The 17034-nt window shown below is 44.4% G+C and overlaps 1 protein-coding gene across 1 annotated transcript in view; it reads right to left on the bottom strand.

Moving 5' to 3' along the window:
- Window positions 1-735: 735 nt before the first annotated feature.
- The window catches only part of shha (sonic hedgehog signaling molecule a), a 17761-nt gene continuing 1462 nt past the window's right edge, over window positions 736-17034 (bottom strand). The window contains exons 2-3 of the mRNA XM_073054885.1: window positions 13630-13891; window positions 736-2746 (exon numbers count right to left, since the gene is read on the bottom strand). Of these exons, the coding sequence (XP_072910986.1) occupies window positions 2052-2746; window positions 13630-13891 (957 nt within the window). The 3' untranslated portion in view covers window positions 736-2051. The remainder of the gene's footprint in view (window positions 2747-13629; window positions 13892-17034) is intronic.

Raw genomic sequence — 17034 nt, 5'->3', positions numbered from 1 at the left:
AAAGGGCGTGTGGGTTACTCGTTGATTTGCACCTCCAGCGGTAGATGCAGAAACCATCTTTGAAACGAAATTGAAGGCATTTGTAAGGCAAGGGGGGGGGGGGGGGGGTGTTTTGCTAGTCTGCACAGTGGGCCAAATGGCCTCCTGGGTGATCTAGTGATAACCATCGAGTCTGCTCCGACATTCCTCAACGGTTCATTTATAATCCCTCGCAAACCCATTCTCTTGCTTTCTGCCCTGTAACATTTGACGCCCCGGCTAACCCAGGACCTGTCAACCTCCGTTTTAAATCTACCAAATGACTTGGCCTCCACAGCCATCTGTTGCAATGAATGCAGTTGGCCCGATACTCTTCAGTTTAGGTTTCCATTGGGAGAGGGGGCTTAAACTCACGGCATGCTTTGTGTTTGGAAGGAAACGTGCACGTACAAAATGCTGGAGGAACTCATTAAGAAAGGCAGCATCTTGGAGGGGAATGGCAGGTCGGCGTATGGGGCCGAGACCCTTCAAAAGGACTCGTGTTCAAGGTCTGATGAAGGATCTCGGCCCGAAACACCGTCTGTGTATACCACTCCATAGATTCTGCCTGACGTGCCGAGTTCTTCCAACATTGTGTGAGTGTGTGAATCTTGCCCAAGCTCTCCAGCATCGGTCATACATATATCGGGCATTTTTATTTTCGCAACGCAGACACTTCCCGTACACAAGCTTCTCTCCGACATAGTACAGCTGTGGTTAGACTTCAGAGAAATTTTATTTAAAAAAAATTATGAAAAGCAGCATTGAAGTGGGAAATTGCTGTTGATCGTAAGCGACCAAATAATAGCTACAAACAATACGTCCGTTTCTTACACTTTGTTTTATAAGTTTGCAGAATGAATGATTCAAATAGAATGTAAAACACGACTGGTCGTTTGGACCCTGCCGTTGAAAATACATCCATTCCGACTCCAGTATGTTGTGGCGTAAACGATTGACCCTAAAACATAAACATCTCTTTTCAGTTTGCAAAATATTTTAAAGTATCTATACACAACGCCTTTCTTGACCTCTCGATTATCAAAAGTCGCGTGTAATTAAAATGCTGTATATTTTAATAATATTCAGACAGAGTATTTGGCACATTTCTATATTATAAAACTACTGTATTAAACTATTACAAAATATGCAAATAATACGGTTTAGTAAATTTACAGCTTTTTTGTCGAATTTTAATTCGTATGCAAAAAAACTTTGTACAAACTACTACTTTCATTAGAATATGATTATTAATCATCAAGGTTCGTCACTTTTAAAAAATAATTTCTTCCAATAAAATTCAGTCCCAGATGGAGATGTCAAGGGTGTCTCTATTGATGAAGGGACGGATGTTTGTCGAGCATGCGCACTTTCCCTGTAGCTCACCTGGTTTACAAAATGGCAGGTTCAACGTCAAAACATCGTCAATGGGATGGTCAAAACGTTATATTTTTTTCGCACCTAGACTTTAAATTAAAATAATATATTCTCGTATTTTACACTATTTCAAATAACGAAATGTGATTCAGTTAAGTAATCCAAAAATCTAATTTACAATTCTGTGTATAAAAATATAATTTATGGACCCCCCAAATGTAGTGTAGCTTTGTTCAAAAGTCTAGAGAAATTAAAAAAAAAACAACACAGGGCGAGAGCGGGAACAAGAGATTACAAATACATCGACAATAGGATTCGTCGCAAACGTTTGTAGAATGATTCACGGGACAAAAACAGATAGAAAAATATATTTTGTTCTCCTTGGCTGACCACACAAAATAGTTTCTGTTCTGGTGGGGTCACCTGGGAATAAATTATCAAAGGAGTTTTAAGGCTCTCAAAGTTCCAGTTTCTTTTCCGTTAAACAAGACGACGTTATAAACAAAGGACAGGAGAAACGGGCAATTAAAAACAATGCAAAACAAAATAAATATCCCCACGAGAAGAAAACTTCCTGGGGTCTTCTTGTCGAAACTCTGCTTTGTGTATGAGTAAGTTCTGCTGTAAAAGCCTGTCTGTAATCGCTGTAAATGGTTTCAGCTAGAGTCCAACGTCATTCCCGAAGGATGAATAGATGCGTCATCCAAAACCCATCTGCCCATCTGATACAAGGCACTGCAGTACCAGTGGACACCAGCTTCTTGGACAGTACTGTTGACCGTTAGTGGGTCGCTGGGCAGAAGCAAAGATGTGACTGCATGCCTCATCCGCACAGGGGCGAAAGCCCAGTGCGCCAAAGTGTGTTCCTCTATAACGGCATAGCAAGAGGCCAGGACCTGGTTGATCACGAGGGTGCCCTGGACAGTCAGTGGGGCGTAAGCACCTGTCATCTCCTCCAGGTAAACCTTGTCGACCATGGCAGGCTGGAGCTGCTGACTGCCCCCATCGGTGACGTACACCAGCTGGCCCGACCTCACGTCGCTGGCGAACGTGGCCTTGAATTCGATCCGCCCCTCGCTCGAACTGCGCCCGACAAAAAGCAAATGCGCCGCGGTGAGGGCGAGCTTCCGGCGAGGCTCTCGAGTCTCGATCACGTAGAAAACCTTCTCGACTTCCTCGGCCCTGTCCAGGAACATGATGAAATCGCTGTAGAGCAGGTTGCCCAGCTCGTCTGCAGCCAGCACCCGGTCTCCCGGCTTCAGGTCCTTGAGTTGCTTGCTATCACCGTTCTCCAGGCTGACTCGAGCTGAGGCGGGGAAACAACCTCCTGACTTCGCAGCCACCGAGTTTTCTGTTGGAAAGAGCAACAGGACCTCATTGGTGATGGAATGAACAGACACAGTATGAATTGTAGCACAGAATACTAAACGGTATAGCATCAGAACAGACACTTCGGCAAACACAATGTCAAATTAAACTGATCCATTAAATCTGCAGGTCCGCGTCTTTCCATTCTCTGCATATCTAGGTGTTTATCCGAAAGCCTCTTTAAGATATTAATTTACTTCCCCCACTATCCCTGGCACCGAGCCCTCCTTGTATAAAGAGCCTTGCCTGCACACATTTAAACTTTCCCTCAATCAATTTAAATGTAGGTCCTCTCCTACTTTGATCTACTTTTAATAGATTCAGACTGTCTACCCTGCCTATGCCTCAATTTTATAAATTTCTATCAGCCTCTACCACTTCAGAGAAAACAACCTTCCTTCGTGGCTCATATCTTATCCAAAGTTCTAAAACAGTGAGCACTGTTATATTACCACTTTTTGTCAGTTTGCAGGCAGTGGTAGTGGGTGCCCAGTTTAAAGTAATGTTACAGGAGAATATTAGAAGTAGCATGGGAGGAGGCTATTCGGCCACTCGCTTTTACTGCCCCATTCAATAAGATCATGGCTGACACCTCTTACCACTGTGCCAATTCTCTTGCACTAACTCAGTGTTGCTCGATTCCCTTGAGGTCAAAGAATATACCATCTATCCAGCTTTGGCAGTAGTGCCATTAGCCACTTGCCATCACACCATATGGGAACTAATCAGATTTTGGAGCACATGTATAAAGATTCCTCCTTTCTGGAAGGAATAATTGCAACACATTTTCTTATTTACTCAAAAGGGAGCTACTCTTTATAGAGTGCTGTTAAGTGTTGAGGTGAGTGAAGTTATCCATACTCCCATAGGGCTCCTGAACCAACATGGATAACTTCACTCAGCTCAACGGACCCTATGACCAATAGACTCCCTTTCAAGTGCTCAGCAACTCTATTATCTATTCACTTTTTTTTTATTATTTGCAGAATTAGTTTCATTTTGTACATTGTTTGTTAATCTTTGTTATTTATAGTTTTCCTAAATTATAGTACATTTCTTTATTTTACTGTGAATGCCTGCAGGAAAACAAACCTCAGGGTAGCACATGGTGACATATACATATTTTGATAATAAATTTACTTTGAACTTTGAAGATTCAAACACCTGCTCTTAGAAAGAAGTAGGATTCAAAGTTTCAAAGGAACCCTTGCACATATCTGTAAATTTTGTCAGTGGCTGGACTTTACCATATGTAGGTGAGAGGATAACACAGATCTTCCACCAATGTATCTGGTACGAGGCTATTTAGAAGTTAATTGAAGTCTACCAAGTACCTTCAGCATTGTTTCAGATGGCAGAAACAAAGTAGACTTCTTGGATGTGTAGATAAAGACAACATGAAGTTTTCATATCCAGACAAAAGTTTCAGGCATGGAGCATGGCCCATGCCAATATTATCTTGCTTTGTTCTTAACTGGATCCATTCTGCTGCATAAACCCAACAGATTCTGCAGATACTGGAAATCCAGAATAATGCACACAAAATACTGGAGGAACTCAGGCCAGGCAGCATATATAGAGAGGAATAGGCAGTTGATGCTTTGGGCAGAGACCTGTAAGAATGACTGGAAAGGAGCAAAAGCCAGAATAAGGTGGTGAGGGTGGGAAAGGAGTACAAGCTAGAAGGTGATAGATGAAGCCAGGTGGGTATGGGAAGAGGGATGAAGTGGGAAGCTGGGAAATGATAGTTGGAAAAAATAAAGGGCTGAAGAAGGAATCTGATAGGAGAGGAGAACATACCACGGGAGAAAGGGAAGTAAGAGGAACACCAGGGGAGGTAATGGGCTGATGAGGAGAAGAGGTGAGTCGGAGGAGGGAATGGAAGGAGAGGGGAAGAAAATACTGAAAGTTAGAGAAATCGATATTCACGCCAATATGGTTGAGGCTACCCAGACAGAATATGAGTTGTTGCTCCTCCAACTTGACACTGGCCTCATCACAGCAGCAGAGGAGGCCATGGACCAACATTTCAGAATGGGAGAGGGGATTGAAATTAAAATGGTTGACCATGGGAAATGCTATAATTGCCCTTTCAGTCTTTGCATCCAGGGATAATGTTATTTGTATGTTTCAATTTTCAGGGCTGTTTACATTCTGAAATACTCACTGTTGAGGACTAGAGGGACCTCAGAGTACAAACACATGGTTCCCTGAAAGTGGTGTAGCAAGTAGACAGGGTAGTGAAGAATGGCTTTGGCTTGTTGACCCTCAATAGGGTATTGAGTATAGAAGTTCGGACGTTATGCTGCATTCGTGCAAGACATTGCTGAGACCACGTTTGGAATAATATGTTCAGTTTTGGTCATCCTGCTATGGGAAAGATGCCATTAGGTTATAAAGCGTGCAGAGGATATTTGCAAGAATATCAGCTACAGTTGAGAGACTAAGTTATGGTGAGAGGTTGGGCAGGTAGGTAATTTTCATTAGAGTACAGGAGAATGAGGAGTGATCTTGTACAGGTGTATAGAATTACAGGGTCATAGAAAGGGTGAATGCATTCATTCTGTTTCTCAGGGATGGAGAGTCACGAACTAGAAGGCATAGATTTAGGGTGAGGGGGAAAGATATACTCAGAATTGAGAGGCAACTTTTTCCACCCAGAGCATGGTCAGGATATGGAATGAGATATCAGAAAAAATGGTTGAAACATGTACATTAAAAAACAGTTAAAAGTACCTGAACAGGTACATGGATTTATGTTTAGAGGAATATGGGCCAATGAGTGTAACTTAGATGGGAATCTTGGTCAGCATGGACCAGCTGAGATGAAGGTCCTGTTTCCATCCGTAAACAGTACCCTTGGAACTGTTGATATTTCTTCCACAGACCCAAAAATCAGACTCTATTTCGAAGACAATTGCCATCATAGATATTGTCCTCGCATGCACATCCGTTTTCCTTATCTATGCACCCCTCTCACCGTCAGAAACCCCTCCTTGTCCCAAAACATTGGTTTCTGTCTCACCATCTGCGTTGGCTATCCGAGAGATTCAAAGCTCAAATAAAATTCATTATCAAAGTACTAATTAGATACTGACATAAAATTCATTTTTCTTGCAGTCATCTGCAGTAGAATGACAAAATACAATAGAATCAATGAAAATCTACACTTAAGTGTAGACTGACAAGCAGACAATGTGCAAAAGACAAACTGTGCTAATACACAAACAATAATGATAGGTAAATAATGAAATAAGTAACACTGAGAAGAAGAAGTGTAGAGTCCTCAAGTTGTGCTCAGTGATCAGTTCAGTATTGAGGTGAGTGAAGTTATCCATGCTTGTTCAGGGGCCTGATGGTTGAAGGGTAATAACTGTTGGTGAACTTGGTGGAGTGGAACCTTAGGCTCCTGTACCACCTCCTTGGTGGCAGCAGGGAGAAGAGAGCTTGGATAGGCTGCTCAGTCCCCGAAGGCAGTTTTCATTTGTACCTAAACACGAATCACCAGTCTTTATTCTAAAATCTCTATTATATCAGCTTTAAAAACCGTGTCTGTTAGTTTTGACATTCTTGTTTCAACAATAGAAATACCAGTGAATCTATAGACTTTTCATGTGATGAAGTTCTGTCTGGCATCTGGACTGCAGTGTATGAGTTATAAAGGGAGGTTGGATAGACCTATTTATTATTTTCTCTGGAGCACCAGAGGCTGAGGGGTGACCTAATAGAAGTGCATAGTATTGTATAATAGGGTATGTAATCAAATTCTTTTTATAGGGTGTAAATGTCAAATAGAAGAGGACATAGGTTTAATACAAGAGGGGGAAAGTTTAAAGAAGATGTACATGTCAAGTTTTTTTTTTTAAATACATTGTTGAAGGTGCCTGGAGCTTACTGATGAGAGTTGGTGGTGCAGCAGCAACGTTTGAGAGGAATTTAGACAGGAACATGAACAGGCAAGGATGTAGGGACATAGACCATATGCAGGCAGTTGTGATTAGTTTACTCTAGCCTCATGATTGGCACAGATATATTGGACTGCAAGGCTTTTTCCCGTGCTGTACTGTTTTTATGTGATGTGCTTTATCAACCCTAAATGTGCAACTCTAATTTTAAGGTTTTGTACCCACAACTCCCATTCCTGAACTTCCCCACCAGAGGTAGTGGCTTCTTATTGGTTACCGTATCAATTTAATTTATTTAGTGATACAGCGTAGAATATGCTTTTCCAGCTCTTTGAGCCATGCCATCCCAGCAACCCCACAACCCAACTAACCCTAACCTAACCACAGGATTATGTACAATGACCTACCCAGTTCTTCTTTGGACTGTGGGATGATACTGGAGCACCCAGGAAAACCCACACACTGGGTGGCATGGTAGTGTAGTGGTTAGCACAACGCTTTACAGTCCCAGCGACCCGGGTTCACTTCCCGCCACTGCCTGTAAGGAGTTTGTACATTCTCCCCGTGATCACATGGGTTTCCTCCAGGTGCTCCAGTTTCCTCCCACAGCCCAAAGGTGCACCGTTTCTTAGGTTAATTGCTCATTTTAAATTGTCCCATGATTAGGCTAACATTAAATCAGGATTTAGTGTGATACAACATTATCTCAAAAACATAAAAAAAAAAAGGAAGGTAGAAATATTGATAGCTGTAAAGTGCACCACCATATCTTTCCTGAGTAGGCTGCCCAAGAGTTGAATGCAATACTTCACATTGGTTCTGAATTAACAGAGCAACCATTCCATTTCCTTGTATCCCAGACTGTTTGGCATGAAAACTAACATCCCATTTGCCTTTTATTATTTACTTTAGTCCTTCTTATTAATTCCAGTACTTGGGCTTAACAGTCTCACCCATTGCATAGCATTGTAAGGGTTGTCCTTCGTTAAGGAGTGGTATAACTGAGTTTATTTTAACTCTAAAGAGCAAGATGTAAAAAGGAGCATGTGATTCTGATTATAAGATATTGGGCAAGACTGAGCAGAGTCAGGCAAAGGGCAAGATATTTTAAAGTAACTGCAGACACAGTCAAAGTACAGGGACAAATTATACACTGAATTTAATGATAGTAGCTAATTCAAGTACAACATTTTTATTTTGTCCATACTTTGTTCTGTAGACTGCTATGATTCACAGTGCAAGGTCAGCCAGGGATGCAAAGTGCAGGAGCAATTGAATTGACATCAGATGTACTATTCCATGGACATATGGAAGGTCAAAGGCCATTTAACCCAACCAGACCATAACATTAATACACAATCTGCATTTCCCTCCATCTTTTCTCATCTAAACCTATCAGAATAATCCTCTATTCCCTTGCCCCTCTCATCCAGTTCCACTAAAATAAATTTCAAATATCAATTTGACCCACTCCCTGTGGTTGTAGGATCTACATCCTCAAAGATTTTCCTTCTGAATTTATTTATTCATTGAGATACGGCACAGAATAGGCCCTCCTGGCTCTTTTGGACATGCTGCCTAGAAATCAGCTGATTTAATACTGGCCCAATCACTGGATAATTTATATTGACCAATTAACCTACCAGCTGGCACATCTCCGGAATGTGGGAGGAAACCAGAGCACCTGGAGGAAACGTACAAACCCCTTGCAGGTAATGGTGGGAATTGAACCTGAGCTGCCTGCACTGCAAAGTGTCGCACTAACCATTACCTCTAATAGGAATTAGGCCATAAAATAAAATGTTAGCAAAGGCTAATGACAATTTTATGTGCATTTTTGGTCTATTCGTCATACATCACTAATACTACATGTCCAAATAATATAGAAAGATAAATACATAAAATATATATGTATTTGAGAGAAGATGGTTGGATTATAGACATAGGAACAGAATTAGGCCAATCAGCCCATTGGGTCTTCTCCACCATTCCATTATGGCTGATTTATTATCCTTCTCAATCCCATTCTTGTGCCTTGTCCTCATAACTATTGACGCCCTTACGAGTCAAAAACCTATAAACCACTGCTTTAAATATGCCAAATGATGTAGCCTTCTTAGCCATCTGTGGCATTGAATTCCACAAATTCCCCACCCTCTTGCTAAAGCAATTCTAATTGCAGAGACATACACTCAGTGACCGCTTTATCAGGTACACTGTGCACCTTCTGTTAATGATATTTCCTGTTAATGCAAATATCTAATCAGCCAATCACATGGCAGCAACATAATGCATAAAAGCATGCAGACGTGGTCAAAAGGTCCTGTTGCTGTTCAGACCAAACTTCAGAATGGGGAACAAATGTGATCTATGTTACTTTGACCGTGGAATGATTGTTGGTGCCAGATGGGGTGGTTTGAGTATCTCTGAAACTGCTGATTTCCTCGGATTTTCACGCACAACAGTCTCTAGAGTTTTCAGGGAATGTTGAAAAGAACAGAAAACATCCAATTGGTGATAGTTTTCTGGGGGGGGGGGGAGGAAGAGAGAAAAAGCTTGTTAATGCAAGTAGAAGTGTTCAAGCTGACAGGAAGGCGACAGTAACTCAAATAACCACGTGTTACAACAGTGGTGTGCAGAAGAGCATCTCTGAATGCACAACATGTCATACTTTGAGGTGGATGGGCTACAGAGGCAGAAGCAAGGAGCATCAGAGATCACCAGGAAGAGATCATATGGACACATAGATATGTTAAAAAAATATAGGATTGACAGCTATAGGATTCGGCAGAGCGATAGACAAGGTAATGGGGTAGATACAGAAACAGTCAAAGAAATTCGTATGAGACCAGCAATGAAGAAAGTTGGTTTATAGAGCTTCCCAGTTCAAAACAATTCTTCTTAACTTGTTCCACTTCACCAACTGCAGTTTATTTCTGGACTTAACACATTTAACTTGTTTTCTGCTTTCCATTTGAAATGCAGAATTCCTCTGGTTCCAGGCAGGAAATGAATTATTTCAGCAGGGACGGAGTCGGATGGTCGCCGGGATTTATTTTGAGTGCTCACACCGCCCAGGTGCGGAGCAGCCTGTTAGCACCAGCGGGGAATGTATGCCTTGATTAAAGTGGTCAAAAATAAGGATTACAACCTTAAAGGTCAGGAGTTTCTTTAAAGTACACCTTCTCTTCCCTTAAACAAGTCGTGTCTATTTCTTGGAAATTGCTTTTTAATTGGCGAAAAAGAGCCGCAAATTACGTTTTATTGGTTTGTTAACGACTTTCTCGCCTTTGTTTAATGGAACCGAACGGGATTCAGTTTAATGAGCTGGTCACAGCAAACAAACACTCGGAGTAGAGGAGTGCCGATGCCCTCTGCTTTATACTGGAAAAGCTTCACCTCTAACTTAAAGTTTGTGCGGGCGCTGGTCTAAAGTTAATTCCGCCAGGGACATGCCCGGCTACGGTGCCGCAAAAACGCCGCAGAAGCTCCAAAGACCTCATCCCTGAGAGAGGAGGAAACTTCGATGAGCTACACCTGGGGATAACTTGAAAGCATGGCCCGGGACAGAGGGCTCTGCCGAGCTGCTGGCGGTGGCTTCTGCTGTAAAGTCGCCTCTGAGGCCGACGAGTGCGGTACACTGCCTCAGAGGACTCGCTCCGTGTCGTCTAATTAAAAACGAATAAAGGCGCTGCATTGTCATTCTGATCCCGCTAATGGATGAGACACTCGAACTAGAGGACACTTCCACTTTCTTTTCCCAGCTCCTCTGACTGTTTGCTCAGGTGCGGGAACCCCTATGTGTCAGTTCACACATACACTACACACCAGAATGCAAGGCTCTTGCAAACAGTATTTACACAGCAGAAACACTGTTCGTTTTGCTGGACACTCGAGAAGTGTATTTGAATTTTAAATGACCGAACCCAGCTTTAGAGGCTGACTATAGCCCGCCATCAATGGCCCCTTCTCCTCTGTTAGGCTGACAATGACTCGAGGCTTGAGACAACCCCGGCTTTGCATTCCTCTCCCCGGGATCATTCTTTCTACAAATAGAGACGTAGAAAACGAATCTTCCTCGCTGGAATTTTTTCTCCTCTGCAGACAGCATTTAATCTTCTCATATGATTCACAGGCATGAAATAGTGCGGAACAAACGGATCGGAGACTGGACTAACAGTCCCCTCTAATAGTTCGGCAGATCTCTGTGGTACAATCACACGACCCATATGACATGGACTCAGATGAGTCTGGATAGCCCAGTGTGTTTAGAATTTTAAATTTTAGATTTGCCCTTCTCCTATTTAGAGCTATATAACAGGAGGGCGAGATTATATTCGACATTAGACGAGTCTTCTAAGAGTTTTTACCTATAATTCTTTATCTGGCCCGCACAGCGTGGTTCATTCTTCATTAAGACAGTGAGTGACGTTGCAAGAACGATGATTGTGGACCTGCGCCTCGTTATTAAACAACTGGGGTCCGCGTTCTGGCGCTGAAGCTTGAAAACAGCATCCCAGTGATTGGGATCTTGGCGGTTTCCTGCGAAGATCTCACAGTTCGTTTGCGGAATCACTTTAATGACTATTCTTACGAATTCTTGGAGTTTGTCATTTCACAGCTGCGCGTAGAAGGGAGCAAATTTATGGGCATTGGGAGAGGGAGACAGTGTGTGCGTCTGTGTGAGACAGGGACAGAGACAGAGAGTGAGAGATGGAGATTGGGAGACAGAGATCGACAAATGGACTGTGGAAAAAAATTAATGGGTTTATTTGATTATAATACGATCCGTTATCCTATTGGAGATTAAAAAAACATGTGGCAATGTTGCAGAAAAGTGGTGAATGATTCAACAAAAGCTAATGACAAGTCTGACCCAAATCCAGGCCACAGTGAAATGCACTGGAAAAGGGGACGGGAAAAACAGGGCGGCGTGGGGGGGGGGGGGGGGGGGTGGGGGGGTGGGGGAGAGTGGGAAAATTGCTATTCAAAATATTATTACTCAGGTAAAGTCTGCGGAGCAAAATAGAAATGTACAAATTATACGTCCGGCCACGTGTAATCTCAAACACACATTTAACACGCTGAAATTTAATGTTTACCAAGAAGTCAGAAGTACTCGTTTCTGTGAAAGTATGGGTTTCGTAGGGAGAAGAGCGATTTATATCCAGGACCGCTAATTATAATTAGATCACCGAGCAGTACAAAGAGCAAGTTATCCGCACAATATTGAACAGCAAAAACATCCAAGCTTTGTTATAGAGTCCCAGGTCTATATTTAGTCAGCACCCACTGCACGCTTTTCTACTTAAGGTCTATAAAGTCTTTTCATTAGAAATATATCTGTGGTCTGGGACAGGTTAAGTGTACGCCGCCTGCGCTGCGGTTTCTTTATGTGTCCTTGGAGACTGAGTGATGAATAAAGGCATATGTGACCGATTCTTCATTTCGTTGCAGCTGCAGACTTTGAATTTCGAGATTAAATGAGAAAACTTATCAAGCAGTCTCCACACCTCCCAGTGGCACGTGGAATACTATATCCACTCCCTGCAACGATTTATATCATGGCAAGGGGTAAATTAACGAATTATATCTTGAAATAACTGAGGCACAGTGTAGCCTAGAAGCCGAGACGTTTTGAGATATAGATAGTCCGTACTTTTGCTCTTTCTCCATACGCGGTAACGCAAGAGCCCCAATTAACCGCCCACAGACTAGTCAGCAAACATTCTTAGGCGAAACTCTAAAGGGGTTGTCCCATCAACAACATTCGCCAACTCTAAGCTGTCATTTTCTTTTACCCAAAGCCAATCAAAAACCCCGTTACTTCGGGATGATGCTGGTCCTTGACCAATCAGTATTGCAGGAATATATCTGCTAGTGCAGAGTGGCCCCTTCCTTCCCTAGGACCCAGGTTGCTACCTGGTATCTTGCACAGAGGGAATAGTCTGAGTATAACAATTAGGCGGGAGGTTTATCAGTGGGTCATGTCTGTAAACGGTGACATTTCTTATGCACAGAGAGCGCCCGAGCATTTGTGCTTTCTACGTTTTGCTTAAGCTACTGCAGTCTTTGAGCTTCTGGGGTGTGCTCCTTCAGTGCGATAACCCACTGGAACCCGAGATTGCCCGCTGACCAGATGCTCTGGTTCAGGCCTCGATAGAATGGACGTGGAGAGGATGTTTCCTACAGTGGGGGATGGGGAGGAGAACATTCAGGCCATTTGACCCATCGAGTCTGTCCCACCATTCCATCATGACTGATTTATTATCCCTCTCATCCCATACCTTCTCTCCGTAACCTTCGTCAACCTTACTAATCAAGAACCAATATGCCCAATGTCTTGGCTTTCACAGCCATCGATGCAAATGAATTAATTCGCCCTCTGGTTAAAGAAATTCCTCCTAACCTCTGTTCTAAAGGGACGTCCTTGTATACGGAGGCCGTGCCCTCTGGTCTTAGACTCCTCCGCTATAGGAACGTCCACTCTATATAGGCTATTCAAACGTTCTTCAAATATAGGTACACCGCCCAACAGAACAGGGAGATGCATCCGAAAGACCACTCCTCGGATAGGGCGGCTACACTGATCACCGGTCGCGATTAGTTCGCACTCTGTCTCTGGAGTGCGCCTTGAACTCACAGCCAAATGACGCAGAAGACGGGACTGCTCCCAACTGAGGCCCAGCTGACACCTTCGGGAAAGTGTCCCGCTTCATTGCATCTCGCGTGTACACTCCCCCTCACTTACTGTGAACTGATGACCATATTATTTATGACAAGATCAGTAAAAAGCACTGTAATTCTTCGGCGTCCCCACCCTACAGGAGTGGCAGGAAGCTTTGACTGGCGCCTGGGGTGTTTTCAGATTAGAAGTGTGTAATACTGATATGAAATGTGATCACGTTAATCATAGCAGATGAAAAAAGGACAATACATTCCCTTAAAAGTGCTGTCTCACCTGCTTTGACCGAGCAGTGAATGTGAGCTTTGGATTCGTAGTTGACCCAATCGAAACCGGCTTCGACGGCGAGCCTGGCCAGCATACCGTACTTGCTCCTGTCTCGGTCCGAGGTGGTAATGTCTACGGCTCTGCCCTCGTAGTGCAATGACTCTTCGGAGTGATGGCCGTCTTCGTCCCAGCCCTCCGTCACCCTTAGCTTCACCCCGGGCCATTGGTTCATCACCGAGATCGCGAGGGAATTCAGTTTATCTTTACACCTCTGCCAAACAGGGAGAAAGAAACAAGAACTCAATTAAGGATCCCGCCAACGTGAATTGGCTCGCTGAGAGACAATTAGGCATTTCATTATGACGGTAGCTGGTGCCTCCCATTTATTTATAGGTTGGCCAATGATGAGCATACACAGGGCAATATCATTGAGACAAGCTTGATGTCTAAATCCAAGCATCACAAATGAGCCACTCGGCCAGGGCCCTCCTGCCTTTCCAATTCTCCCATGTATCTTAGTGAAAACAAATGGTAAAGAACAAAATATAAACTGCTTTGGGGAGATAGATCTCGCGTATTGTCTGTCCAGGATTATTCGGTAGCCTGCTCGTGTCTTGTGGGAGCAGAGGGGAGTGAGGCCTGAAATGTTTGGAAGACTCTTTAACATTGTGAGGTGACACGGGATGATGAGGCGTTTCACTGACAGATAGCGCGGGTTTCGCCAGTTTGTGCTGGCCGAATCTTCCCACGGGCGGCACTCCCGGCTCACAGGGGAATGGGAAGTGGCGGGGCGTCTCAGCCACCCGACTGGTCTCTAACTGATCCGTCTTTCTGCCCCGGACAACTCTCCAGATCACAACACTGCAGCGAGCCACAAAGGCTCCTTCAGAAGGGGATGTGGGGTGGGGTGTTCGAGGTAGAGAAACTGACATTACTCCCTCTTGTTGTCATTTGTACTTCCGTGGGACGTGACAGCCTCGCGCGTGCTGCGACCAGTTGTTCCGCAATGAAACAGCGCCGTCCTGCAAAAGGCAGCCTCCGGCTGTTGTTATCAGCGAGTCTAGCGAAGGTATGGGGAGCCGATTTTGCCTTAACGCTCAATTAGTCAATAAATAAAGCGTACTATCGACTCTGTCAGCGGGCAGGAGAGGGAGTGATTTCCTCGTTTTCAGCCGCACTCTGGATTAAGGCATTATGCATATGAACAGGGCTAGTCAGACCCACGCTCTATGCGCGCAGATAGGGCAAAATCCGAGCACATTCCTGCACCTTCCTCGGTTATTGAGGCCTGTGTTTGAGCAAGTTTTCCCTGCTAATTGCCCGACTGGCTGTGATACCATTCTCACCCTGTCTGCCGCACCAGCTCGCTAGTGCGCACACGCGTTTCTGTACTGGCGACGGACCGCCACCCCACGAACCCCACCGCCCCTCTCATTAGTAGCTCGAACAACCTCCGAGCGGGTAGGACTAACGCTTCAAGGGCGAGCTGCGCTGCTCTGGGTGCCTCCTTTAGAGCGGCAGAGGCTGTGTACGGAGACGGTGGAAGTGCAGAGAGCGGCGAGCGACCCGCAGCGACAGTGCCAAAACAAACCCTATTTATTAATTCATTGGGTCGTGTGCCGTGAACGAAACCCAGATCTGACCAGCCACCAGTCAAACTCAGCGTGATACCTTCGCTCGCCCTCGGCGAGGTAACATTGCGCTTGACGAGTCGCCGCTTGTGCTCACGTCCTACTCTATTTACGCTGGGGTTGTGATATGAATTGACATAATATGAAAGAACGCGAAGATAACCGTCAATGCAAGCAGCTCACCGCGCCTCTCGATCTCACCCTCGTGTGTGTAGGGAGGTAGGTGGGTAGGCATTTCAATCTGCTCCTTATTCCCCCCCCCCCCCCCCCCCACACACACACACACTAAATTCCACACAGATCGATCGCCAATCGATTATTCCCGGGGCCCGCTGAGGTGCCTCAAATGTTGAACGAAACAAACGCAGGCAGATTGTGCATGGGTAAACTGGGTGGGCGGAGGGTTGTTGAACTTGAGATCCGGACGTTTTTTTTCCATTGATATCTTTCTGTAAGGAATATTTAATAAAACGCACATGGAAGGCGCGACTTTATGCTGCCCCTGCTTTCATATTTGGGGAATTGACTGAAGGTCAGAAGTGCAAACACTGGCCGCTAATGCGGGATCCGTGTTGAGAGACTGTCTATTCCCAGAGACGCGTCCTTCCCACTCAGTGCATTGTGTACGCGGGGCGTGGAGAGCGGCTGCTGCAGCAGCCCAGCCTTTTCTGAAGTGGCCGAAGGAATTTTAAAAGAGCGGCGCAATTTTTTTTATCTTGTGGCTTTTAAAAATTTTTACATGTATTTTCTTTATGCATGACCATCTCCCCATAAGCGCCACAGCTCCCATGAATCGCTTTTACCTACTGTTTCTGAGCAGAGACAGAGCGAGAGACAGGCAGCCGGAGAAAGAGAGAGATACAGAGAAGGAAAGAGAGAGAGAGCGAAAAGAAAGAGAGGAAGGGATAGCGAGAGAGGGAGATGAAATGTGCAATTTCAGTCAGCCGCGATCAATACTAGAAGAGGAAGTGAAACTCAGATGCGAGACGCACACGTGTGTGTGTGTGCGTGTGTGTCTGTGTATGTGTGTGTGTGTGTGTGTGTGTGTGTGTGTGCAGGGGGGTGGGGAGTACCTGGAGGTCTCTCTCTGTGTTACCGTGTCTCGCTGTCGCGGCAACTGTCGGAGAACCGGGACTTGTCTTAACCTGGTTGTGTGCACAGTGTCACACTGAACAACCCGGCCTTCATGTTATTTAAAAGCGATACAGGGTGACCACATGAAGCATCGAGGAACGACACGCGCTGCTTGTAAACATTCGGTGATTTTAATTGCTTAAAGGGAAATATCATTGTTCGGGGAAAAAAATGCACCATCTGCCTTTCCCTTCGGTTATGTTTCATCATACATGTTCATTAAACGCGAGATAGAGATTTTAAATGTGCATTAAATCTTAATGACTTTTAGGCGGTCCCACCAAATGGCACTCGCGCATATGGGCACGTTGTGCCCCGTTAAGGGAGGAACTTCCAATGACCTTAGTTGTGACTGTAATTTCTAGGGTTTGCAATAAAACTTTCAAGTAAGCGAACGGTTGTGACCTTCTTTATGTTTTTTTTTGCGGTTCTGGCACTGTAATTTGCCCTTAAGAAATGACAATAAATTAACGCTTCGGTAAACGCTGAGATAGAAGATAGAGTTTCGATGTGAACGGCGTCAATTGAACAGATTGCAAAGACAAGGCATGGGAGGGAAAGACGGGTCGATTCGCCCCCAGTCCATCTCTCTCTATTTCTCCTATATTTAGACAAGTCAGCCTCAGAAGATACTTTAACTGGAGGGAGG

Source organism: Hemitrygon akajei, chromosome 8, assembly GCF_048418815.1.
Source record: "Hemitrygon akajei chromosome 8, sHemAka1.3, whole genome shotgun sequence".
NCBI classification, from domain to species: Eukaryota; Metazoa; Chordata; class Chondrichthyes; order Myliobatiformes; family Dasyatidae; genus Hemitrygon; species Hemitrygon akajei.
Note: the sequence above shows the minus strand (reverse complement) of the source record. Positions and strands in the feature narration are given on the sequence as shown.